The 26,311-nt window shown below is 34.2% G+C and overlaps 5 protein-coding genes across 5 annotated transcripts; 4 read left to right on the top strand and 1 right to left on the bottom strand.

Moving 5' to 3' along the window:
- Window positions 1-1,311: 1,311 nt before the first annotated feature.
- On the top strand, window positions 1,312-9,335 carry LOC141677321 (proteasome subunit beta type-7-B-like). The gene is made up of 9 exons (XM_074483198.1): window positions 1,312-1,437; window positions 1,542-1,700; window positions 7,072-7,213; window positions 7,333-7,429; window positions 7,513-7,582; window positions 7,670-7,774; window positions 8,053-8,151; window positions 8,246-8,333; window positions 9,048-9,335. The coding sequence occupies exons 2-9, from the start codon at window positions 1,557-1,559 to the stop codon at window positions 9,122-9,124; spliced, it is 822 nt and encodes a 273-aa protein (XP_074339299.1). The 5' UTR covers window positions 1,312-1,437; window positions 1,542-1,556; the 3' UTR covers window positions 9,125-9,335.
- Window positions 9,336-9,345: 10 nt separating this feature from the next.
- Window positions 9,346-13,095, bottom strand: LOC141677320 (glycosyl hydrolase 5 family protein-like). The gene is made up of 4 exons (XM_074483196.1): window positions 12,597-13,095; window positions 10,828-11,075; window positions 10,196-10,719; window positions 9,346-10,104 (listed from the first exon to the last, which is right to left on the bottom strand). The coding sequence occupies exons 1-4, from the start codon at window positions 13,017-13,019 to the stop codon at window positions 9,605-9,607; spliced, it is 1,695 nt and encodes a 564-aa protein (XP_074339297.1). The 5' UTR covers window positions 13,020-13,095; the 3' UTR covers window positions 9,346-9,604.
- A 2,520-nt stretch (window positions 13,096-15,615) lies between these two features.
- LOC141677953 (mRNA export factor GLE1) lies at window positions 15,616-22,729 on the top strand. The gene is made up of 14 exons (XM_074484106.1): window positions 15,616-15,774; window positions 16,214-16,357; window positions 16,465-16,623; window positions 17,090-17,201; window positions 17,293-17,441; window positions 17,576-17,735; window positions 17,857-18,040; window positions 18,566-18,669; window positions 18,791-18,861; window positions 19,054-19,132; window positions 21,022-21,108; window positions 21,708-21,923; window positions 22,058-22,180; window positions 22,258-22,729. Coding segments are annotated over exons 1-14 (1,884 nt in total). The 5' UTR covers window positions 15,616-15,772; the 3' UTR covers window positions 22,552-22,729.
- A 313-nt stretch (window positions 22,730-23,042) lies between these two features.
- Window positions 23,043-25,256, top strand: LOC141680945 (uncharacterized). Its single transcript, XM_074487020.1, has 4 exons — window positions 23,043-24,338; window positions 24,426-24,502; window positions 25,053-25,164; window positions 25,251-25,256. The coding sequence occupies exons 1-4, from the start codon at window positions 23,043-23,045 to the stop codon at window positions 25,254-25,256; spliced, it is 1,491 nt and encodes a 496-aa protein (XP_074343121.1).
- Window positions 24,467-26,048, top strand: LOC141681030 (uncharacterized protein At3g49055-like). Its single transcript, XM_074487093.1, has 2 exons — window positions 24,467-25,445; window positions 25,631-26,048. The coding sequence occupies exons 1-2, from the start codon at window positions 25,341-25,343 to the stop codon at window positions 26,000-26,002; spliced, it is 477 nt and encodes a 158-aa protein (XP_074343194.1). The 5' UTR covers window positions 24,467-25,340; the 3' UTR covers window positions 26,003-26,048.
- Window positions 26,049-26,311: the final 263 nt, after the last annotated feature.

Raw genomic sequence — 26,311 nt, 5'->3', positions numbered from 1 at the left:
TTTTTATTGGGTAAATATAAATATACCCGTGCATTCACAATAATAACATCATTTAAGTTTTTTTATGCTGCCATATCAATTATATCATGTTCTTTTATAACAATGTTCTTATAACCTTTTGGGTACATCTGGTGTTATGGATAAAAAATATTTATTTTTTTATTGCGTGTATTTAATGTTAGGGTTTGATAAGTTTCGAGTTTTAATGGCTGCACTTGTATTTCGTGACTTGAATCTGCACACACAAGATGACTACATACCTTGGTGTTTGCCAAATATCAAGCCAAAATGTAGATCTTGGTGATGCCCTCGGAGTTATAGCGACAAGAGCTCACCAAGGACGTAGTGACTTATTCGTCCTTCTTTGAGAATTAAGTCTAAAACGTCGCTTTAGGTAATAACCTCGTGGCTTGTACTTCTCGGGCTTTGTGACGCTTAGAGATGTGCTCTAAAACGTGATTTTATGTTGGTGATGCATGAAGCTCTTGTCCGAAACCTTCTCCTTGAATTTGAGGGGGTAAGATCCATTATATAGGCGTTGAAAGTCTAGGAATCAGGGTAGAATTGAGTGACTTGGTGGGCAAGTCTCTATTTCTGAGTGAATTTTGGTGTCCTAGAAAGCAGGAAGTACTTTTCTTCTGAATTTAGATTGTTTGGAGGCTATTCTTCGTAAAAGTAGTTACTTATTTGAACACATTTATTGGACTGCTTAATTAACTCATTTATTAATTACGAAATTAATAAATAAATAGGATTTTGGGTCTTATCGAGTGATCATTCCCTTAAAACAAATAAGGTCTAATTAATTCCACAATTAGGATTATTTTTATTCCCTCTCATGCCGCATTACTCTATTATTACTTTGTTTTAAAATAGCTGATAACTTTTTTATCAATCTTAAGCAGTGTTCCAGAAATAGGCGTGCCAGAGCGGTGAAGGTATTTTCGAGAGATTAATCGGCAAGTCGGAGATTATTCCGACCGATTAATCGGAAGAATATTAATATTATTTTTAATTTTTTTAATTATATAATGATCAATATGTCAAATATTTGTTTGAAAAAAGAAATTAGAATTGTATTAAATAATATCTACACATTTGACATGCGTTCTGTACTAATTATTGAGTTTACAATATTAACTATATTTTAATTCACATTTTCAAATTAATTATAATATGTTTTTTTATATTTTAAGTGACAAAATAAATATATTAGATTATTTGTTATTTTTTACCAATACTTTATATTAGAAATTGACATAATATTATGTGAAATTATGAAATTAATGAATTAAGCTCAAAACATCACGGGTCAACCCGAGAAAAACAACCCGACCCGTAATAACCTTTCTTATGCTCCAAGCCTCAACACTACAACTACAATTGAAATCTCCCAATCGCACCTCTAACAAATTAGGGCTTTTTTTTTTTAATAATGTAATTCAAACCCTCTTAATCTATATTTATAATTATACAAACCCTAATTTAACTTAATTGAGCTTTTAATTTTATCTAACACTTGTTTTTTCTTGTAATAACAGATTTGAGTTGTGAAAATGGCTAAGGTTGATGTTGATGTTCCGACAAAAGGGGGGTTTAGTTTCGACTTGTGTCGGAGAAATGAGATGTTGATGAAGAAAGGCCTTAAGCCCTCTTCGTTTCTCAAAACTGGAACTACTATTGTTGGTTTAGTCTTTAAGGTATGTCATCTTTAGGTTTATTGATTGTGTGATTTTATTGGGGTTTCGTGTTTTTTCGTGTTTCGTATTTTTTTGGGATGTATGGATAGGAATGTCATTGGAAATAAGTAAATAATGTGATGAAATGTGTTTAGGTATGATAATCTAATGTTGTCTCGGTGACATTTTTATGTTTTTGTTTTTAAGCGATTAGGGATACTTGATGCGTGTTTATGGTTTTAGTATAGGCCGCGGGTGAGCTGGAATTTGGTTTAGGGCGGGGAATTTAATCTGCAGTAGGGAAGCTAGATTTTATCGAGTTTTCGATGTTTTTTGTATGTGTTTCGTTTTTTTGGATGTAGGGATGGTGATTAGTTATTGGAAATAATGTTTGTAGTGAATATGTTTAGAATAAAATGTGTTTCGGGATGATTGATGTGATGTTGTTTTGGTGACATTTTTAGTTTTTTGTAATGTAGGGGGTTAATGTGATCACGGATACTTGAATGTGTGTTTATGGTTTTAGTATAGGCGACGGGTGAGCTGAGATTTGGTTTAGGGTGAGGAAATTAATCTGCAGTAGGGAAGCTAGATTTTATCGGGTTTTCGATGTTTTTTGTGTATGTTTCGTTTTTTTGGATGTATGGATAGTGATAAGTTATTGGAAATAATGTTTGTAGTGAATATGGTTAGAATAAAATGTGTTTCGGGATGATCGATGTTATGTTGTTTCAGTGACATTTTTAGTTTTTTGTAATATAGGGGGTTAATGTGATTACGGATACTTGAATGTGTGTTTGTGGTTTTAGTATAGGCAGTGGATGAGCTGGGATTTGATTTAGAGCTGGGGAGTAGGCAGTAGGGAAGCTAGATTTTTTGTTTATGCGGTTTGAATTTAGTATAGAAATGAAATTAGGTGACAATTGCTTGGCGTAGAGTTACAATTCTTATGGGGACTTTTATGAAGCATGATCTGAGATGCATTAGTTAAAATGTATAAATCAGTTGAAGTTCCGAATCCCGAATCCAAAACCTAAATAAAATTATACCCAAAGTTTCAGTATTTGAATATGAAACTCAGGTTACACATGCTTATCCTAAAGTTATATTGCTTAGGGGATTTTATCAATTTTTGAGGATAGACTAGTAAGAAATTTACTTCTTATCTATCTGTTGCAGTTCAAAGACAAGCCAGATCAATATATCTTAACATCAATGATTTGAATACACATTATGAACCAAATTATACCTATATTTTGTTTAGAAAATACAGAGTAGAGGTGAGAGAAAAAATTCCAGGGTAGGTATGAGGCTGATTAGTCCCTTCACCCTTAAATATAAGGATTGGCCTGACAACCTCGAGGAAATCTAGAAAAGCTCTGTCATTTATGATGTCTTGTTGTAATGAACTTATTACTAATTAAGTAACTTCAATATAAATGGGAAGATCAAAATAATAGTAATTGTTACAGAAAACCGTATGCTAAGGAATGGGATTTTTAAGTGGTTGTTTCGCAACTTGTTGTCAGGTAATAATCACTTAATGCACAATAGTAATCTGAAATTAGATTTGTTATACCAGTGAATTTGTTGTTTAAAAAAAGGCTAGATTCATTTTGCTTCATTTGTCAGATTTTTAGTGGTGGATAATAAGTTTATAATTTATCGTAAGTACCAAGATGTATTGATCAAAGAGATATAAGGGTTAGGGATTGTTTTACTTGTTAGTATTTGGTCTATTGAGAAATGCCAACCTACAAGTATTTTAAAGGGAGCAACAGCAAATACAATTTGTTTTTATAGGACACATCTCCAGTAATGATCAAAGCAACATCATGCGTAGTCTAATTGCAGGATGTACATCAACTAGAGCTGATAGTTTCTCCAACACACAGTAAAGGGTGGTGTAAATTGTTCTTTTTTAAGATGTGCGGTCTTGGTAAAAAAAGCATGGGGCTGTCTGTTGGCATGATTTCTCGATAAGCCGAGGCATGAAGCGATGAAGTGAAAGCGACTGCCTCAAGCACATGAAGAGACTCTTATATAATTTGTATTATACTATTACATGCCCCAATTAATTAAAAATGATGTACTTCAAATCAAAGATAAACATGAAAAGTGATCAAAACACAGGTGTTAGCATATTACTTGAATGTGTGTTTATGGTTTTAGTATAGGCGGCGGGTGAGCTGGAATTTGGTTTAGGGTGGGGAAATAAATCTGCAGTAGGGAAAGCTAGATTTTATCGGGTTTTCGATGTTTTTTGTATATGTTTCGTTTTTTTGGATGTATGGATAGTGATAAGTTATTGGAAATAATGTTTGTAGTGAACATGGTTAGAATAAAATGTGTTTCGGGATGATTGATGTGATGTTGTTTTGGTGACATTTTTAGTTTTTTGGTAATGTAAGGGGTTAATGTGATTACGGATACTTGAATGTGTGTTTGTGGTTTTTGTATAGGCAGTGGATGAGCTGGGATTTGATTTAGAGCGGGGGAGTAGGCAGTAGGGAAGCTAGATTTTTTGTTTATGGGGTTTGAATTTAGTATAGAAATGAAATTAGGTGACAATTGCTGGGCTTAGAGTTACAATTCTTATGGGGACTTTTATGAAGCATGATCTAATATGAATTAGTTAAAACGTATGGATCAGTTAAAGTTCAGAATGTAATCATATTTTTTTATGTTTTTTTGTATATGTTTCGATGTTTTTTGTAGATGTTTCGCTTTTTTTTGGATGTATGGATAGTGACAAGTCATTGGAAGTTATGTTTGTAGTGAATATGGTTCAAATGCAATGTGTTTCGGGATGATAGATAAAATGTTGTTTTGGTAGCATTTTTTTTTGTTATGTAGGGGGTTAATGTGATTGTGGACACTTGAATATGTGTTTATGATTTAGTATAGGCTGTGGTTGAGCTCGAATTAGGTGTAGGGCGGGGAAGTAGGCAGTAGGGAAGCTGGATTTTTTTGTTAACGGGGTTTAAATTAAGTATAGAAATTAAATTAGGTGACAATTGCTTGGCTTAGAGTTACAATTCTTATGAGGACTTTTATGAAGCATGATCTAATATGAATTACTTAAAATGTATGGATCAGTTAAAGTTCAGAATGTAATCATATTTTTTTATGTTTTTTTTGTTTATGTTTCGATGTTTTTTGTAGATGTTTCGCTTTTTTTTGGATGTATGGATAGTGATAAGTCATTGGAAGTTATGTTTGTAGTGAATATGGTTCAAATGCAATGTGTTTCGGGATGATAGATAAAATGTTGTTTTGGTAGCATTTTTTTTTTTGTTATGTAGGGGGTTAATGTGATTGTGGATACTTGAATATGTGTTTATGATTTAGTAAAGGCTGTGGTTGAGCTCGAATTTGGTTTAGGGCGGGGAAGTAGGCAGTAGGGAAGCTGGATTTTTTTGTTAACGGGGTTTAAATTAAGTATAGAAATTAAATTAGGTGACAATTGCTTGGCTCGGAGTTATAGTTCTTAGGGGGTTGTTATGAAGCATGATCTAACTAAGATGCATTAGTTAAAATGTATGAATTAGTTGAATTTAAGAATGCAAAAGCTAAATAAAAATTATATATCTTTTACGTTAATGATTTTAGTGCATATCAAGATCCAAATTATAGGTATCTGAATAGGAACCTAGGGTAACATTTGCTTTGCCTAAAGTTATAGTGCTTAGGGGATTTTTATTAAATTTTCAGGGTAGATTAGACAGAAGTTTACTTCTCATCCATCAGTTGAAGTTCAAAGACAAGCCAGATAAATATTATGTCTTCACATCAATGATTCTAATACACATTATGTACCAAATTATGCCAATATTTTGATTAGAAAATACAGAGTAGAAGTGTGAGAAAAAATTGTAGGGTAGGTATGAGGCTGATAAGTTCCTTCACCCCTGAATATAATGATTGGCCTGACAGCCTTGAGGAAATCTGGAAAAGCTCGTTTATTTATGTTGTCTTGTTGTAATGAACTTATTACTAATTAACTAACTTCAGTTTAAATTGGAAGATCAACATAATAGTGATTGTTACAGAAAACCGTATGCTAAGGGATGGGATTTTTTCAGGTAATAATCACTTATTGCACAATAGTAATCTGAAATTAGATATGTTTTACCAGTGAATTTGTTGTTAAAAAAGGGCTAGATTCATTTTGCTTCATTTGCCAGATTATATTGGTGGATAATAAATATATAGTTTGTTTTAAGTAACAAGATGTATATGATCAAAGAGATAAAAGGTTAGGGATTTTTTTGCTTGTTAGTACTTGGTCTATTGACTAATAACAACCTATATGTATTTTAAAGGGAGCAACAGCAAATACAGTTTGTTTTAAAGGACACATCTCCAGAAATGACCCAAGCAACATCATATATAGTCTAATTGCAGGATGTACATCAACTAGAGGTCTAGAGCTGATAGTTTATCTAACACACAGTAAAGAGTGGTGTAAATTGCTCTCTGTTTAAGATGTGTGGTCTTAGTAAAAAAAGCACGGGGCTGTCTGATACCATGATTTCTCGATAAGCCGAGGCATGAAGCAATGAAGCGAAAGCGATTGCTTCAAGCACATGAAGAGACTCTTAGATAATTTGTATTATACTATTACATGTCCCAATTAATTAAAAATCTTGTACTACAAATCAAAGATAAAGATGAAAAGAAATCAAACACAGGGATGTTAGCATATTGGTTTGGTCTTAGAATTTAATCTAGTATGTTTTTAGTCTTAAAATATGATACATTATTATTTTTTATTTAATTTTATTATTTAACATATTCTTGTCAAATTTGTCATATGTTCTGTTACTGTATAGTGTTTCTTGTATTGTCATTTTTTATATATTACGAAGGGTCTAATTTTTAAATTGAATAAAATATGATTTTGTTAACTCCTGTATATTAAAATTGATTAGAAAATAGTTAATTCATGATTACCTATTTCCTGTTATATAATTTTTTTTCTTAAGATTAAATAAAACTTTGGTTATAAAAGAAACATACTCAAGCATGTAAACAGTATGTAATAAAAAAAAATTGAATGCGAATAGGGAAAATATAGACAAGTGGTTTTTTAAACTGAATGCCTCATAGCTTCAAGGTACTCGGGTTCACAAAGCGAAAGCGCTTTTTCACCCTCAAACACTTTTTTGGCATAATATAAGAAACAAAGTGATATTTGTAGCTGTAAACCTGTAGTAGTTTAGTTATTGTTACATCATATAACAGGTGCAAACGAATGGAACAATTAAAGATATAAGATGGACATCTATGCCATTCCTCTTGCTCCATTGAATCTTAATTAGTTTAGCTGCGATGCCTCTGCTGTAGTCTTTGTCTGAACATGCTGTAATAAATCTCTATATACATTCAGGATGGTGTTATTCTCGGAGCTGATACTAGGGCTACAGAAGGACCCATCGTCGCTGACAAAAATTGTGAGAAAATACATTACATGGCGCCAAACATCTATTGTTGTGGAGCAGGGACTGCTGCTGATACAGAGGCCGTGACAGGTACTTTCAACTCTTGTTGCTCTGCCATACTCAATTACCTAAATTATATGAATTTTGTATGTTGTCTTTAATAATTGACAGTAATCTAACAGTTCTAGGTAAACTATTATTCTTTGCAGATAATATTAGCTCTCAGTTGAAGCTGCACCGCTATCACACTGGCAGGGAATCAAGGGTCGTAACGGCCCTGACACTTCTAAAATCTCATCTTTTTAGGTAAAAGTATAATTTGTCATGCTTATCCTTGGTATATGTAAGGGAGTTGTATTGATAATGGCCTGACCATTCAACATAATTAGCTATCAAGGTCATGTTTCAGCTGCTTTGGTGCTTGGAGGAGTTGATGTCACTGGTCCACATTTGCACACAGTGAGTTAAATTTTTCTTAGTAAGTTGCATGTATTGATGTATTACAGTCAAGACGTGTTACTATTGTAATTAGTGACTGTTTAACAGATCTACCCCCATGGGTCAACTGACACCCTGCCTTTTGCTACTATGGGATCTGGCTCACTTGCTGCGATGGCTGTCTTTGAATCAAGATATGTGGAGGGGATGAATGTAAGTTATGCACTTCAAACTTTTTCCCGACTCTGGTATTTTGTTTTGTTGCCTGCTCCATTTTCATTTTGTACTAGGTTAATTACTTCCTTTTTGTACTACATTACTTTATTTATTTAGTTTTATATATTTAAGATATATTAATTATCTGGGAAATTACTGTTTATAGGTTAAGACAATACTTTTCAGAATTTGTTAGGTTGGGTGTAGGGTAGGCAGTCTTGTTTCATATTGATCAGAATCTACATCTTATGTCAGTTATTTATATATATTTTCAGAGGGATGACGGAGTTGCTTTGGTACGTGATGCTATTCGGTCAGGCATATTCAATGACTTGGGAAGTGGAAGCAATGTTGATATATGTGTAATAACTAAGGTACGCTTGAGCTTCCTCCATAATCTGTCTTGAGATGATAATTTACAATCTACTCCTTACTAACCCTCCTTAATCACATGTTTTGCTTGTACAGGGGCACAAGGAGTACTTGAGAAATTATGAGATGCCAAATCCTCGTACTTTTACTAGTGAAAAAGGCTACTCTTTCTCCAAAAAGACTGGTTAGTACTCGTGTTATTAAATTGTCTGCTAGAACATAGTATGTTGTCGAACATGATGGGTCCGTTTGTCTCTTTCTCATTTCTAAGAAAATCACGCTCACTTGTGCGCTTAGTTGTGCTTCTGGAATAGTCGCAAGATCTGCACTCAAAAAGTAGCAATTAATAGGGAGTTTCAAATTTCCAATCTGAAATTCGCGAGAGTATGCAGGATGAATAAGCTACCAGTATTTAAATAATAATAGAAACCATATGAGATGTGATGTAACAAAGAAACCTATAACTTCAGGAAGGATTTCAACTTTGATAATGCCTGCATAAATTTCTTCTTATAATGTAAGTTAAATATAATATTGAAATAATAAATATTATTCTTAGTAACATTTTTTGAAAATCCTGTAAGAGCTATAGATCCCATTGGCCCACTGGTCCTTTACTACATCCTCCTATGGCTAGGGTAGCATGTCAATTGTTAATTGATGCATGTATTTTAGAAATATAGGAAATCATTAGTATAAGTTTTGTGACGATCATTAATGTTAATTGATCTATTCTGGGAGATTATTAAATGTTTGCATAATCGTTCTTATGTATTTAAAGAATTATTCTGTTTGAGATGTTGATGATAAGTTTTAATAACTTTGTTGCTCTACAAAACCACCGAAAATTATCGTCATTGTTTTCTTTTTGGTTATACTTACCAAAACTTTCTTGCAGAGATTCTGACTGCCAAGGTTACACCATTGAGAGAGTTGGTTGAAGTAGTTGAAGCTGGGGAAGCAATGGAAGAGTAAATTGCTACGGTGTTTTGTTTTAGTTCTAAATCAAGCCTACTCGTGGCTGTTGTGAGTGGAATTATTATTTGCCATGTATGAAATATATATTTGGATGTTATCCTTAGTTTTTGCACTTGGATTTTATCAGTTGACAGCTGGCAATGTATGAAATATATATTTGGATGTAATCTTTAACTTTTGTACTTGGATATTCAGTATTACTTATTCACGCCTGAGTCTTTACTTGTATAATTTACTTAAAACAATCATATAATTAAAATTAGCCATGGACAAGTATAACTTTGTCAGGTTTCATGGTGAGTTTGCCTAGCAAACATAAACAGGATAGTGGCAAGTGGCAACCTATCTCCAACTTTGACAGCACTATTTGGAGGTGTGCTAACAAGAAATTGTCTGTATGTGTTCCTGCCTGTTTCTTGTCACGTTATAGTTTTGCTGTAACTTGTTTCTCGTCAAGTTAATGTTCCATACGTGTGATCAGAAACTTGTTAGCATAACTTCTTGCACCAAATCAGTTGCATCTTTAATAGCAAGCAAACTATTGGTAGCTCTTGCATCATGTGTGCTGTTAACAATTTTGAACCATTGTTTCCCAGGATCACACTTCTTGTCTCCGTTCATACACCTGCACTTGTCTGTGATTACAGTATTATCGGAGTCCACATCCAGGCAAACGACACTGCCATTGTCAAGCTTGGAAGCCAAGTGCATCTTGGAGTCTGAAATAGCTTCCCATTTTGTGTTGTCTCCGCTACATAGTATACTCAGTTTTGCCGGCTTCCCCATCTTGTCAGCTTGCAGACAGAAGTAAGTTCCCTTTATCGTCAATACGTTTCTAGCACTGTATTCCCATGCTTCAGACATAGGACATGGACCTAGCTTCAATGGCTCAAATAGGGATTTACGGAGAACACAAAGCCCTGATGCTGGATGGTAAATTATTTTATGGGGACGACGATTGTTTGATACTCCAGGGCCTGCAAGCAGTTAAATGTAAGCAACTAAATCTCAACACTATTGGTTTCAAATTATTTTACAATTCTACTAGTGTTTAAGTGCACTTCATACCTTGAAGTGGTGACTGGAGTGCAGCAATTTTCTGCAAAAAGCTAGGGTTTCGAGTTTTTCCCCAGTTCCAGTCATACAATCCATAAAACTCTTCTAATCCAACAACACCTTCTCTTAAATAGTAACTCCCAACAAGTGTCCACAATGCAGAATCCAAGTCATTCTCAGCTGCCCATCCCATGAAACAGTTAAAGTACCTATTGTCATTATCATTTGTTTCCCTCTGGTCTATTCCAAACTCACTCACAAACAAAGGGTATCCTTGAGCCAACAAGAATCCTCCTGCTTTGTTCATCATGTATTCAACAGCTCTTCCACACACCTGGTTCGGGTTGCCATCGATCCAAGCTGACCCGTCTGAGAAGGCATACCAATGCGCTTCAAAGACCAGCTTTCCGGTGAATGTCAATTTCAATGGTTGTTTCAGAAGAAAAGAAAGATCGCGATCATAACTTAACCCAGAAACAATCACCAGAAGATTCGGGTTTGCTGAGTGCACAGCCTCTGCTCCTTGTTGCATGTATCTGATCAAATCAAATATATAAAAAAATTATTTTCAACACCCGCGATAAACCTTCACCACTAGACTATCCCGAAAATATATGCGTATAAACGCACTATTCGATTTGTACCTGTACCAATCATTTGAATTTTGTTTAGGCCCTCGAAGTTCATTCCTTAAGCTCATCCCAACCACATTCTTAGTTTCATTAAACATCGTCGCAACTTTAGTTAAGCCTTTTAGCCACATTTCAGGTTTAAAGTAGACGTCCCCGAAGAAGCCATTGCCGTCGAAATCACTGCAACACCATCCAGGTTTGCTTATATGATTGTCTAGTATGATCATCACATTGTTACTGTCAAGATTAGACACCACTGCCTGGAACAAAAAATGTCGATAATATCAGACAAATTATTAAAGAGTTATTTGCAAAATGCATACCTGTAATTTGACCCAAATACGTTTTTTGCCTATACTTTTTATAACTGCATTTTGCATCCCCTAACTATTTTTGGCGCAACAAATTGCACCATTTTCGTTAATTTTGTTAAAATATCAGGGGTATTTTTGGAAATTAAAATATTAAATTATTTTCAGATCTTTATTTAATGTTTTTAACCCTCTAAACGATACATTTTGAAAATATTTAAAAAACGAAAGTTGTAGATAATAAAAAGATCTTCTCGAAATAAAAAACTTCAAAATTGAAATATTTTTTTAATAAATTCATTATATACAGACTTTTTATAATTTTGGCTTCGTAAAATTTTTGATAATTTTAAATATTATTGTTTTGAAAAGATTTTTTCGTTCTCTACAACTCCTGTACTTTAATTTTTTTCGAAAATTACCATTTAGAGGGTCAAAAAACTTAAATAAAGATATGAAAAAAGTTTAATATTTTAATTTCCTAAAATACCCCTGCAAATTTTAACAAAATTAACGAAAATGATGCAATTTGTTGCGCCGAAAATAGTAAGAAAATGCAAAGTGCAGTTATATAAAATATAGACAAAAAAACGCATTTGGGCCAAATCACAGGGATGCATTCTGTAAATAACTCATTATTAAATAACATGTTAATTACAGTAATAAACACGAATTTGTCGATAATCGTATAAATATGATATGATTAGATATCTTATAATTGTATCCTAAAATTTTTTTTGTGCTATAGTCAATAATGTTGTTTGCCAGTGTATAGAAGTCATTATCTTCATGTACCATCTTAATACTTAACATGCATAATAGTCATCATCACTACTATAATCCCACAACATTATACTATTCTAATTGTCATTATCAGGTAATTTAAAAGCAACACATACTTGTAATATACAATAACCAAATCCTAATCATTTTTTTGGTTACTATTTGTTGATGTAAACTAGGTAATCAATACCATGTTACAACATGTTTCTAATCTTGTTAACCTCAAATTAATTAGAGTTCGGGATTCGGATGTGTTGATGATACGATACGAGTAATCAGTTCATCTAAAATAGAGAAGCAGCATCGTATCGTACCGTTATTTAATCTAATAAAATTTGATCATCAACACACTTAACTACTCCATGAATTTAACATATTGTTTAGTTGATGATAGGTATGACAAGTTAGTAAACAATAACCAATTAAATGTCATCTTTATATTAAGATAACGTTCTTGTTTTGAACATCTGTAAACAACTACAACTTGTATCTATCTACTAATCAATGTTGCCCATCATTTTCTATTAATACAAGTATGGTACGTTATCAATTTCAGGTAGATGAAAACGAAAGCGTTTACTCGGACCCAAGTCACCCAACACCTCTTGATATAACGATATCTTTACGTTCCTTTACTGGATGTCGAGAATTAAAACTGTATCGTGAATATATAGAAAAACTGTTTACCTGGTAAGCATTGATCAGAGGAAGATCAATAATCGACGGATTATTAGCTTGAATTCCAGCAACAGATTCCAATAATCCGAGTTTTTGAAATGATTTTCGAACGGTTAAATTCGCTAATGTGTCATTTGTGAACAAATAAAGTGGCCAAGTAAGTCTGACACAGTTAAATCCCATGCTTAATATTTGCTTTGAAATAACATCTACTGGTTGCTTGCTGAGACCTTCTGCTAGCATGGTTTCCAAATGAGTCACCCAATTTACGCACGATAGCTTAACTCGTTGTCCAGACTCGTCGACGATCCATCGTGAATCGGTGGAGAGTGGCCGTGCTGCCACGGATCCGTGGCGGTTAGTGATCAATATAGGTAAGATGACATGAAGAATAATAAGAATGGATAGGAAAGAATAGGAGAAGATCCTCATGTTTGTGGAAAGTGTTTGTAAGTTTGTAGAATGACCAACATATTTATAGAGACCTCAAAGTGCATGTGTCAATTGTGTATAGGTTCCATTAGGGCTGCTCATGGGTTAGCAAACCCGTCAATCAACTCAACCCGACCCTTAATTGGGCCGATCAAACTGAACCATCTAAACCCGAGTCGGGTTAAATTTCCGTTAGGCCGATTATATTACTTAAAAGCTTACTTTTACAAAGCAACGATTCTTGAACCTCAACTAGAAACAATATATCAGCATTCTTAGAAAGTTGTTTATTGTATGCTTAATACAATTATTGATGTTCATTGTATATATCTTATTAGGAAAATTCTCAAGTTCGACTTTGTATCACCCATAATATTTTAAAAATGGGATTTCGAGTGAGTATAATATTAAAAATCTTTTTTAAAGATTCAGTTGTGTCTTCCTATTATATCTTAAAATTTTGAATGAACTGGTTACTTAAATATACTTGTATTTTTAAAAAATCGTCTAATGCATGTTTTGTTACCAAGTACATTTGTGTTGCATATCAATTATATATTATTAACAAAAATATAATAAAAAAATTGACGAAACACGAAAATACGAGAAACTCGTGTGTCTCACATATGTGCAAAGGAGTATCAAGTCCCATGCCTTGCAGTTGTAATTTTGAATGCCTATGCCTTGAAGCAATCAAGAGAAGAGTCACCAAATTTTCAAGACTTTTGAAGGTTTGGGGAGGCCTTGCAAGGCACTGCAACTTGTAGCTTTTTTTGAGTTTTGACAAATTGCTTATAAGCATGGTAGGATTTAGTAATAAGTACAGGGGGATTCGTATTTCCCATAAAATCAAATTTATATTTTTTTATCAATATTTTTTTTTCAAAATATATGAAAGTGTTCTTCAAAATTAAAATATATATATATGTCATTTTAAAATTTTGCACAATGTTTTTCTAAACGAAAATTTCTGGATCCAGCCCTGCTTATAAGCCTTGTTTTTTTTTTATCGTAGTTAACCCGCAGCCGCTACCCTTCGGGTGCGCACTGGGTAAACCCTATGGACTCACGTAATAGACTGCAAACCACGTGAACCAAGGTAAACCGCATTTAAGCAACATGCTCTTGTTTTGTGCTTTTATTTCCCTCATTATTTTGCTAATCTTGTGAGGACATTGTTCTTAAAGAGTTGCATCATTAGTAGTTTTAGAAGTTAAGTAGAGCAAATTTTGGCGCACGTTGCTACAATTTTGTCTGATTTTACAATCTTAATCTTAGTTATACAGCCACGTTAGCTGTGGATTTATTCGATATTTTTATGCCAAATGCATTAACATTTTTAGTTCAATGCTATAATTTTACGAGAAATTGTGAAACGTTCTCGAATGATAAGTTGACACTGTGTTATTGAATGTTTTATCATAAATGATACGAATCATGTGCATTAATATGAATTCTAAAAAAATAATGACACGTATCATTTGAAAATAATTTGAGATTATTTCTCTATTAGCGTTGCTCTAATATTATTCAATAAAAAACGGTCATCGCTATAATTTATCACTAAAATAATTTGGGTGGACCGATAACATGCACCTGCCTCCAACAAAGCAGGTACACGAATGTTTATTTAATTTATAAATGATTAATAATTAATATTATTTTCACTATATATTTTTGTATTTTTAAAATTAATTATATAAAATTTTAGTTTTACATGTAATTATTATCTATTTGCATATGCAAATATTTACACCATCTCTAAATACGCTTGACTTTTAGTGTTATTTCTTGTTTATGAAACTGTCGTGTATGCTCGTGAACATACTTTAGTTACAAAATTTCATTACTATTTATCAATTGACTCATTATGTGTGATGGGAATTTTTATAGATGTACTGAGGATCTATTGTTATTAATGTGAAGTAAAATCAAATTTAACTCTTTGACTGTATTATTTTAATCTCACATTGATAAAATTTGAATTTTTTAATCAGTTTATAAAATTATTATTATTATAATCACCAATAAATCATCAATCATTTACACTGTTTTACACTGTGCTCCAGAGATTTTTTAGGCGAGAAAAGAAGAGAAAATATGAGAGGAGAAGAAAATAGAACATAAATAATAGAAGAAAATAAATCAGTGTGCTCCCGAGGTTTTGTAAAAAAGGAGAGAAATTGATCACGAAAAAGATAAAAAAATGGTAGCGGCTGCGGGTTACCTACGATAAAAAAAATGTGAGAGGATCTTTCCAAATTTTCCCAGTTTTGGGAGAAATTATAGAAAATTTTCTATCCCGATCATATTTTTTTTCTCTCGCCAAAAAACTCGGAATCATATCTAGGAAATAAAATTTCAAAATTATCTTTTTTATTCTCTTCTTTTCTCTTCATTTATAAACTCTGGAGCAGAGCGTTAGGGTATCTATGATAAACTTTTTGTTTATATTTACCCAACTTTATAAATCAGACTTGACTCAATTTTCAAAAAATGCCCGAAATTTGTCCCGAATTATTACGAACAGTAAATTATTTTACAGATAGGGTGAGTAGTAGGCTCCACGCCGTCGCCGTGTCACCTGCCATATATCCCAAATCAGACCCGACCCATCTCAAAAGTTAAAACCCCCAAATACAAAATCAATCAAGTGACTTATTAACCCTAAATTACACGACGAACGAAATAGCGAAGCTTCAATCACCGATCAATTCTCTCTTTCTCTTCGATCACATTCTTACCAATCTGTCATGTAAGTACTAATCATTGAATTTAAGCTCAAACTAACATTATTGTCCTCAATTGAGTTTTTGTAATTATTTATGTAATGTGTTTGCAATTTCACCGTCTTCAAACACTTGCTGTAATAAGATAAATTATGCGTGTTTCGAAACATGATAGCTTTGTAATTGTATCTTTAATCAGCTGCTGGTTTGTAAGATTGTGTACTTTTACTTACAATGTGTAGAGCCATGTTCGTATTTATGCTTCGGCTAAGTTGCTTCATTGTTTTATGTTTACGGTACTAGTGATTACGATGATGAATTAGTCGTTTAACTCAACTGAATCGTTATTTAATACATGATGTACAATGTATTGTGTTAGTTTGTGTGATTATAGTTGAAATTGTGTAAATTAGGGTTATGAATTTGAGTAAATGTTGTTAACTTTGCGTGTTTTGTTTAAATTAGGGGACGCACTGTTGTATTGGAGGTTAAATGTCCGAAAAATGTTCAAGGGATCGCGATTGATCCGCAGCCTGATTGGAGTCTCGATTCCCTCTTATTCGAGATTGATTCTATTGAAAATAAGCTTAACTTGTCAGTTTCTTCACGGTATATATCTCGATAGCTTTCGTGTTTATGATTTTTATTTACTCGTTCTGTTTTGTTGTGGGATGAATTATCCGTATATCGCTAATGATTTGAATATCTGTGTTTAGGGATGTCTTGCCTGGAAAGGGGTTTAAACGAAATCCAGCTTTTGTTATGCACTTGTCAGACGATGAGACGGATGATGAAGAGTGTAGTACTGACAGCGGTGATATTGAGAGTCAAGCGTTAGTTGCGGGCACACGGTTTGCTTGTGATGATGATTTCAGGTTTGAGTTATTTTAGTTTATCATTTTTGTAGTTAGGATAAAGATAATTTTATAATAGAGGTGATTATAAGTGATGATATACGTTTCTGACATACCAATTTTCTTGAGAATGTTGTTAAAGTGTTGCATCTGCATCTTAAACTGTTTCTTTGTAATACATGTTGTCATGTTCTTCGCATACCAGTTTCATTTGCAAACATTAGACATTATTCACTTTTTCTACAATGTACCTTAGATTATAAGGCTTTAGGTTCACGGAATTTGTTTGCTGGTCTTAGGCAGCTTGTATGGTCTTGTTGTATAAAATTTAAACTTTTTTTTTTCTAAAACAGCACAGGTAAAGTGGAGGGAAAGTTTCTAAAACAGCACAGATTTTGCTCATTATGTTTTTAACTTAGAGTTTGCTATACTTTTGTGCCTTTTTGGTTCAAATTAATTGTGTGATCAATTTTTTTTGGATGCCAAGTGAGGATTCGGAGCATGAGTTGGATAGCGGCGAACCATATCTAATGGAGAGGGCGGGGTTAGTCGAAGGTGCACTATCTGAGCTAACCCATGAACATCGTCTTGTGGTTATGGTGGGTAACATTGTTTATTTTTGTCTGATCTATTACACGAAGTCTACACCACAATTTTTTTATTTATCAGATTGATTTTCTTGATTACCAGGAGGAAGTCAGAAATCAAATATCAACTCTGGAAGCAGATCTGGCAGATAAGAATGAGAAGTTTACTTCTGCAATTGTCCGTGTAGAAAAACATAGTGAAGCACGAAGGGAAATGGAGAAAAAACTTGATTTGCAGTATCAGCGTACAGTGTAAGAGCTTTACTTGTTGGCTATTGTGGAAACATTTATTCACTTCAGCAATTGCCTCACAATAGCAGTTTTAATCAATGCTGCCGAGTCAGTAGTATCATTCATACTGGTTGACAGGATACATAATCATTTAGTGCAGAGGATCTTGATAAGTACTTAACTGGTGTACAAAGGAGACATGAACACAGATCTCAAATTGAAGAAAGAAGAATAAGAGATGATGCGGCTCTTGAAGAGGCGAAAAGACGTCAAGAAGAAAAGCATAGGCAAGAGAAGATTAAAGCAGAAGCAGAGGTATCTTTCGAAAATTTAATCTAAATATAACACCATGACAAATTTAGGTTACTGCAGCATCTAGCACTGGGATCGCATATATTTTGGAATTGTAGATGCTTATAGTTGTAATATTCTATAGGTGCAGGCTAAACTTGAAGCTGAAAAGAAGAGGGCAGAAGAAGCTTTGGAATCTCAAAGAGCAGCAGCGGAGAAGTTGGTCGCTGAAAATTCAAAAAAGGCTGCTGCATTAGCAATTTCACCGGAAGCTACTGCACAGACAGTGAGAACTAGGGTTGATGGGGCAGAAAAGGCAGCATCTTCAGGTAATCCTTTGTATATATGAAGTTCTACTGGTGCCAAACTACTACATGAAAGAAACATAATTTCATGTATATAATCCACCACACAAATGATAACCAGGTCTTGGATTCCATACATTATCATAACAAACTACAACCTTTATGCTTGTGCAATCTCTGATCTGGATATATCATATATGATTATTTTCCTTTGTAGTTTACTAATTTGAAAAACTTGGTTAAAACTTATTATTGACTTTTGTTAGATTATGAGGTGGCTAACTGCACTAAGCTTATGTGAAGGTTACCGTTTTTCACAGTTTCAGTATATGCGCTACTAGGCTTCTAGTTCTTAGACCAGGGATTGGTGAAGTATTAAATGTTTCTACAAAATGTTATTGTAACTCAAGCAGGGACATTTTGTAACTTGCATATTCTTGGTAGAAGACGAGCTGATTAGTTAATGATTTATTTCTGTCCACTATTCCAGTCTTGCTATTCCGGATTTTCCATTTTTGTGTAAGGTTGCAATTGCCGATTTGGTTGCAGGGGCTTTTCTCAAAGCTGCAGAAAGTGCTTTGAAACTGGAGGAACGAAGATCACAGATTTACAAAGAAGTTGTCGCTGAAACTGAGGCATTGCGTAGAAATGTGGTAATCCAGCAGAATGAAACTTTAAAGAATATTCAAATATTATATTTGCGTGCGTATTCTGAATTGTTAAGTAGGCACCTAGCTTGTAAGAACTACACACCTATCAGTTGTCTCTGTGCAGGATCTTCGCAGCCATGAAATGCAGATAGCTAGAAGAATCAGACAAATAAGTGGGACAACAGAAAGTGTTAGGTGCGAATGGATGATGTATTTCCTTTTTTTTATAGGTTAATGAAATATTACCTTGTTTACAAATTCTTTTATCCTAAATTTTGAACCAACATTCTTGTTTTCTATGCCAAGGTTCTAGTTTACAAATGCTCTGTACATTCCTTGACATGTTTATTACACCTATGTTTAATGTAAATTGTCATTTCTCTCTAGAGGAAAAGCAATGGAACTGGTCACGCTTATCACCAATTCAACAAACCCGCGAGCCAGTACAGTAATATTTGCGGAGAAGGTAATTGCTTACAAGTATTTTATCCATTTTTCTATTTTCCATCTTTGTTTGACATAGTTCTTGTGTAATTAACTGATGCTATTAAGTAACTTTCGGAAGTATTTCTAATATGATGTTGGTATTAAGTAAATCGAATTATGATTATTCTCCCTCCTTTCTGTTAATGTTTCAAAACTAGAGTCGAAAATTTTCCAGATTTCTGGCTATTTGTACCATAGTATACGAATGTCTATGAATCCAATTATTGGGTAAGCACTTCTCTTTAACTATTTTCTACCAGGTGTCAAGTTCCCTGGGGTTTGATAAATCAAAACTAATAAAAAAGCTACTTTGAACATATGAAGGAAAATTAATAGGAGCTACCTTTATATTTGAAGTTACTACGAGCCTGTTTGTCTATGCTTAAAAAAAATTGTGTTTGTGTGATTAGTAGATTGTTAATGAAAAGTTGTGGAAAAATAGCTTGAAAACAGAAGTGATAAGAAGTAATTTTTTAGTAACTTCTTTAATTTAGTAATTAAATTTGATAAAAATCAATATTATCATCCAGGTGTACAACTTGTAATTTTTTTCTACTTTTTATAATCAGTAAACTGTAAAGTTATCGAAACAGATAATAGCTGAAAATAAATTGTCAACTTCTCCATTTAAGCAATTTTAAGTTACAAGTAAATGTTTGTGTATGTGCAGACACCTAAAAATATACCATTAGCTTATGAATTACAAACGAGTTTAGGAAATGGCCCAACTCTCGAATCAAAGTAGTAAACATTTATATCTAGTGTAGTATAGACTCTATGTGGGCCAACTAGTTAGGCGTACCTTTTAATGCCTGGTAAACGGCTCCATACAGTTATTACGCACCTCTGTGGGATAATTTAATTCTTTAGTACAAGCAACAAGATATCTTTGACTTTGATGTCTAGGCGTGATTTTTCCCTTAGTGCAGCGTTCCATTCCATTATTGGGGATTCTAGATTGTTGGGAATACCTTCAATGTTAAATGCATTGCTACAATTCGAGTAGTCAAAGCTAAAAAATTTTCTCCCGCTTGAAATTATATTTTTAACAAACTTAAGCTGTCATCTTGATTGTGCAGTGTATAGTTCCCGGCTAAGTAAAATTGGATTTCTCTTGTACAGAAATGAGAACAAAATTTTTGCAAGTAAAAAGCTGAAAAAAATATAATTAAAAGCTCCCTTTATTATATTAACAGTTCTGCTTTAGTATATAATGGAATAAAAAAACTTCTACCGGAAAGGCGAGTCTGGATACACTAGAATAAATGTTTTTAATCGAGTCATGACACCAGTTTCAACCATGACAATCTGTTTTGCCAGTACACCCGAATCTGTCATCTTTGACCAAATTTTACAGAACTTGTATACGGATATAGGAGATGACCAATCTTTTTTATTTAAGTATTTGAAGGTCCCTCTGGATCTGCTGGTTCCTGCCTCCCAACTGCTGTTGGCATTGTTTGGCATATCATGTGCCCTTTATGAGCAGGTAAAAAAGGTTTTAGCTGGGACCCCTTCCCAGACAGTCGGACACACACACTCACACCTAGAATGAAGGTCAAACCCTCAACCTCTTGTTTCCAAGTTAGGTAACACTAGGCAACAAAGATACCAAGATAGGGATGTACCTTCTGCATAGTACTTTACAGCGAGCCTTTGTTTGCAGATGAGGGCATAGTTTGGCAGATATAAATTATTTTATGTTTTTTTTGACGCAGAATGTTTTCTTGGTGTCTGTGTACTATTCGAGTTTTATTTGGTAGTGAATTATCATTTTCTGTTATAATTTTTTCTTAAGTTTCTAGCTTCTAATGCATTCTCTTTCCATTTAATTGTGGAATTTGTACCTGGAATCCATACATACTACAGATAGTATCTCAGTGTGTCAATCCTTCCGGAAGCTTCAGCAAATCTGTTTTTGCTTATGCTCAAGTTATTGTACTTGTCACATCACAGGTAAACAATTCCATCTCATTTTCTAGTGTATGTGTAATTAATTTTTTAAAGCATGATGGCTAGTTGTGCAGTTATGCAATGCTTCTATATTTTAGTGACATAACTATTTTTGAACTCATTTCCTTGATCTTATCAACTGTTGTTGTGTGATAGACTGGCAAGTCATTAGAACTTCTGTGTGATTTAAGAAAAGTGATTTTTTCTTCACCCAGTAGCAGTTGTGTGGGTGTGTCTGTTGTGACTTGCTTGGATACTATATGATTGTTTCCTTAATATCTCTGTATAAGGTATTATTCATCTGGACTGTGTAATGATCCTAGGATTCCCACCACTTTACATGAAATGCAAATACGTGATCAGCTAAGAACTGACACAATTACATTTTTTGGCTGAATAACATCAACTGCTATAGAAATTAGGTCAGTGATGCTTGACATGCTCAATCGTGGACGTCATTGCACAAGATGAGATATCTATATGCCAAGACTAATTTTTTTATGTGGTTTTGTCTTCTATAGTCCTTGTTCCTATCAGCGAAATAAATGTGGTGCTTAGATTATAAATGTTGAAAGTCTTACATGTTTACATATTGTTTCTAGGTTCCACAAACCATGGAAATTTGTCTTGCTGAATTAAACAGGGTCTGCATATACAGTGTTCCAAAGTATATGAGTTACTCTGAGTCAGTATTTAAAACAAAAGAAGCTTACAACAAAGCCATTGGATATCAAGAAGAAGATGGAAAGCTTGAAAACCCTGATACATATGTAGAACGAGTGAGGTCATGTATGAAGCTATACGGAGCACTTGTTCAGGTGCATCTCTTTGATCTAGCTCTCTAAATGTCCGCAGAATATTTGAGTCGTCGTGTTTGCTCGTTTTTAGTTTCAAGTTGCTCATTTCTAGTTTCAAGTATCACGGAAACTAAGTGAGTCGTGTTGGTTTTTAGACAGAAGCTGAAGGAGTTAAGAACCCACATGGAATTGAAGAAGGCTGGGCATGGATGGCCAGATTTTTGAATGCTCTTCCAGCCAATTTATACACTGCTGTTTCACTGCAGGCCTTTATTGAAGTATGATCAAGAAATTCTTATCATTATATACAATTGCTAAAGTAATATCGAATTTAATGTTATGTTTCCTTGCCCAGATGGCAGGCTTTGCTCTATACAGAAGATACAGATCCCAGTTCAAGAAGATGCTCAATATCATTTCCCGAAACTTTGTCAGTGCACTTGAACAACGACCAGATCTAGCCAATGTAGTCATGAATATCAAGGTATACATAGACTCGAGCAAGTTCCTTGAGGAGCCTGATGGCCGGCGTATGCAGAGTTTGTTGTTATCAAGCAAAGCTGTCCCAGATTCAGAAGAGTCGTATCATCACAATTCATCAAACAGACAGCAGTACCAGTATCATCAGTCATATAGACAATATTACTAGGGTATTAGAACTGTAACCAAGTTTTGACGTGTGAGTGTAAAGCGAAACCCATTTTTATCACTGTAGTATTATCTTGCTCGAATTATTGATTAGTTGTAACTGTGTAAAGCACTGTATTTGCTTGTAAATGTATTTGTTTTCGTGATTATAACTGGCCACCGTTTGCAGAATTTTGCAATTCGCAAAACCTACTAACTAATAGGATAAAAGTTAACTTTGATTTGCTCGCTCTCTCTTTGTCACGACGGATAAGATTGTGGTATACAATTGTAACAAAGGACAATAGTAAGTTTGCTGCATTAACGGTCCTGTGCTTTTGCCGTACGCAATACAATGATGTGGACTATAATCCAAATTTAAATATTCAGTTTTCTACATTTGTAAACATTTTGATTCATCACTTGTATAAATCTTATCTGTCTGGTTAATTATGTAATGAGGTATGTTTAACTTGACCTGTTGTATATGTAGTTACTTGCTTTGCATTTTTGATGGCAAATGGTGACGAAAACAATGTGGATGGACTGAGTGACGTTGATGACGAAGTTCAAGCACTGGCTAGTATGGCGAATGAGTCGCCAGAAAATGCTTCTATGGCAAAGATTCTAGAAGTTTTCACAGTGCTTGGTCAGGGGAGAGAAGCGCGGGAAGCAGACAAAGCTTCAGAATCATATCTACAAGAATTAGTAGAGCAGTTAAAGGTCTTAGCTCATGAAGCAGTTAAAAAGAGCGACAAGAATGAGGTAGAAAGAGATGAGGCCTTGCAAGGAAAGAAGGAAGCATTGAAAGCTATCGAGGAGTTATCTGGTGAAGTATCTGAAGCGGTGAAAGCTAGAGATGAGGCGATTAGGTCTAAGGATTGTTTGAGATCAGAGATTGAAACTGCTGCTCAGATGTTGGTTATTGGGATCGATAAGATTTCAGGGAAGATTGTTAATTTTAGTAGATTCACTAGTGGATTGCCTAGGTCTCAAAAGTATACAGGATTGCAGGCTGTTGCTTTTGGAGTTATCAAGCGAACAAATGAAATTGTTGAAGAGCTGTTAAGACAGATTGATTTGAGTTCAAAGTCCATGCTGGAGGCTCGTGAACAAATGGAGCAGAGGTCGTATGAGATTGCTATTGAATTTTCACAGCTCGAGGCTGCATTTGGAGGCTTAAGCAGAGAGTTGGCTGAGAAGAGTTCTCGTGTTGAAAGACTAGAGTATTCTGTGGCTGGGAAGGATAAGAGAATATCTGAACTAGAAAGAGAGATGTTGGAGAAACAAAGTTTAGCTGATAGTGAAGTTTCGGATTTAAGAAAGTTGGTTGATGAGTTCAAGGAGCAAAGGTCGTTAATGGTGGATCAGTTGAGCTACGTGCCAAAAATTCATGACCAGATACATAAAGTTACTAAGATAGCAGATGGCAATGAATTGGAGCAGAGGTCCAAGTCGGTATCATCATTATATCCCACGCATGATACAGACATGGACGGGAACTTTTGTGTGTCCTTAGGAGAAATGGAGTTGATATATGAATTAAGTAAAAGTGCAGTTAAAAAAATGAAGGATTTAGCAGATGACAGGAATTCGGAAGTAAAAAGATTAAACGACACAGTGTCTCAGTTAGTCAAGGAGAAAGATCATATTGGAGGGTTGCTAAGAAGTGCCTTATCAAGAATGTCTCCAGATTTATTATCCAAAACTAATGAACTTTCTAAGTTTGAAGAAAGCGTGTCTGGAGATGTTGCTTTTGAAGAAAGCGTAGGGGAACCAGTTGATATCGATAAAACTGTCTCTCAAATGGTATGTATTGTCTTGTACAGTAGTAGGTACCGATGATAAAAAAGATCATGGATTTAAGGGCCGCGGTGTCTAATTTTCTCAATGCAGGCTTATTCTCTGGAGAAAATTATTAAGCAGTTGCAGCTGGAGTTCATTGATCTGCAGCATATTGTTGACAAACAAAGGTACCTCATTATCAACTTACCATGAAACTACATACAATTCTTTTAGATCCATCATTGTGTCATTGTCATTAAGGAATGATAGTATGTCAGTTTCATGTTTAAAATACAATGGTAAATAATTTAAACAATCATTTCTTTGTATTGCTGTCGTTGGAAATTATACAAGTTTATAAGTACAAGAAGTTGACTACTTCTAGAATAATCGTAAATGGCCAAAATAACTTCTTCTGGGGGGTTAGTCATTTTTAAGAAAAGAGAATGTCCTCTCACCTGCAACACTAATACTTAAACGACTAATATCTATAACCTGCAACACTAATACCTTGGAACTCATTACTTCGGCTGTGCAGTTCAGCGATTGAATATCTTGAGGTATGAATACACTCTGTAGTAGTAAGACAATGAGTCAGGAAACATAACTTTAATTAGCTGTGTCTACCTGATTTTAATATGTTTACTACTTGTCATCATTCATCATTGCACGATCTGAAGATGCAGTTCACTTCAGATTGTCATTGCTATCCATTCTGCGTATTTATAATGAATTCAGGGCAGAGACATGTTTACTCAAGCAGCATGTAGAAGCTCAAGCCAAGGAGCTCATCCAGTGGAAACAAAACGCCAAAGAAATTGAAGAGAAAGAGAAAGTGGCAAATGAAAATGTAAACCGCCATCTGATCCTCAGTTATGAATGTTGATATATTCTTCCTCTTCTCTTTGATGTTAATGATGTGCATATATTGTGTAGAAATAAGTGAATAACCTATACGTCTCCAGCTAAACTAAGTTACTTGCTTGTCTCGTATTGTACACTTTGATATTTTAGGTTGAAGGGCTTATGATGGATATCGCTGCAGCTGAAGAAGAAATTACCAGATGGAAGGTAGCTGCAGAAAAAGAAGCTGATGCTGGCAGAGCTGTTGAAAAAGATTTGCTAGCTCAGGTATTGGCAATTATTGTAAACAAAGTATGGATTAACTATAACAAAACAAAATTAATTTTTAGGCAAACTAAGAAATGAACTCACTTAAATTTTTCGCCATAAACCTGCCTTCAACTTATCCAGTTACTTGAGTGCTACTACATTCTATATTCGAGCTGACTAATCTATATCTACCGCTCTTGCAGATATCGACTCTTCATCTGGAACTAAAAGAGGCAAAGAAAGACGTGGCAGAGTCCGAGAAAAAACTTAAACAGAGAGACCAAATAGCAAATGCTGCCATAGCCGCAAGAGATGCAGCTGAGAATTCTTTAAGGCTGGCTGATTCAAGGACTTCAAGAATCAGGGGTAAGGCAGAGGAGCTATCTCATCACCTTGAACAGCTTGATAACCAAGAAACTCGCAGATTTAATCGTAACAGGCCTCGATACATTTGCAGGCCTGGAAATGTACTTTTGCCATTGCAATGGCTTATGTTGAAGTTCATAGATGTATACCAATCTGATGCACAACAAGAAAGTTCCAATGAGATGGAACTTTCTGAACCCCTCATGTAAAATATACTCAAATTTGCATTCTCTTTTTCTGAAGCACCTTAGTGCAGAAAATTATTATTAGTTGGGACAAGTCTACTATATTAATATATTAATGTATTACTCCCTCCGTCCCACTGGATTCATTACATTGGGGGACGGGGGATCAACACGCATTTTAAGACTCCCGTAAAACATGTTTTCCTAAATAATTTTAAATATTTTTTTAAATAAAAATATAATATTTAAACTTTTATACAGAAAAAGAATACTCTAAAAATAAATTATATAACTATATTTTATAATAACCTTAAAATATGTGTCAAGCGTGAG

Source organism: Apium graveolens, chromosome 8 (genome assembly GCF_009905375.1).
Source record: "Apium graveolens cultivar Ventura chromosome 8, ASM990537v1, whole genome shotgun sequence".
Taxonomy (NCBI): domain Eukaryota; kingdom Viridiplantae; phylum Streptophyta; class Magnoliopsida; order Apiales; family Apiaceae; genus Apium; species Apium graveolens.
The sequence above is the reverse complement of the archived record's forward strand: the minus strand, read 5'-3'. Positions and strand labels throughout refer to the sequence as shown.

What these genes read in the sequence shown, in the direction of transcription:
- LOC141680945 (XM_074487020.1), top strand. Translation starts at nt 23,043, where the DNA reads ATGGCAAATGGTGACGAAAACAATGTGGATGGACTGAGTGACGTTGAT. An exon ending in ATAAAACTGTCTCTCAAATG is followed by an intron (nt 24,339 to 24,425) that starts GTATGTATTGTC and finishes TTCTCAATGCAG; the next exon opens with GCTTATTCTCTGGAGAAAAT. An exon ending in CATATTGTTGACAAACAAAG is followed by an intron (nt 24,503 to 25,052) that starts GTACCTCATTAT and finishes TAATGAATTCAG; the next exon opens with GGCAGAGACATGTTTACTCA.
- LOC141677321 (XM_074483198.1), top strand. Translation starts at nt 1,557, where the DNA reads ATGGCTAAGGTTGATGTTGATGTTCCGACAAAAGGGGGGTTTAGTTTC. An exon ending in CTAAAATCTCATCTTTTTAG is followed by an intron (nt 7,430 to 7,512) that starts GTAAAAGTATAA and finishes CAACATAATTAG; the next exon opens with CTATCAAGGTCATGTTTCAG. An exon ending in CTCTTTCTCCAAAAAGACTG is followed by an intron (nt 8,334 to 9,047) that starts GTTAGTACTCGT and finishes ACTTTCTTGCAG; the next exon opens with AGATTCTGACTGCCAAGGTT.
- LOC141681030 (XM_074487093.1), top strand. Translation starts at nt 25,341, where the DNA reads ATGATGGATATCGCTGCAGCTGAAGAAGAAATTACCAGATGGAAGGTA. An exon ending in AAAAAGATTTGCTAGCTCAG is followed by an intron (nt 25,446 to 25,630) that starts GTATTGGCAATT and finishes CCGCTCTTGCAG; the next exon opens with ATATCGACTCTTCATCTGGA.
- LOC141677320 (XM_074483196.1), bottom strand. Translation starts at nt 13,019, where the DNA reads ATGAGGATCTTCTCCTATTCTTTCCTATCCATTCTTATTATTCTTCAT. An exon ending in AATTCAAATGATTGGTACAG is followed by an intron (nt 10,720 to 10,827) that starts GTACAAATCGAA and finishes TGATTTGATCAG; the next exon opens with ATACATGCAACAAGGAGCAG. An exon ending in ACTCCAGTCACCACTTCAAG is followed by an intron (nt 10,105 to 10,195) that starts GTATGAAGTGCA and finishes AACTGCTTGCAG; the next exon opens with GCCCTGGAGTATCAAACAAT.
- LOC141677953 (XM_074484106.1), top strand. An exon ending in AGATTAAAGCAGAAGCAGAG is followed by an intron (nt 17,736 to 17,856) that starts GTATCTTTCGAA and finishes AATATTCTATAG; the next exon opens with GTGCAGGCTAAACTTGAAGC. An exon ending in CAGTAATATTTGCGGAGAAG is followed by an intron (nt 19,133 to 21,021) that starts GTAATTGCTTAC and finishes TACATACTACAG; the next exon opens with ATAGTATCTCAGTGTGTCAA.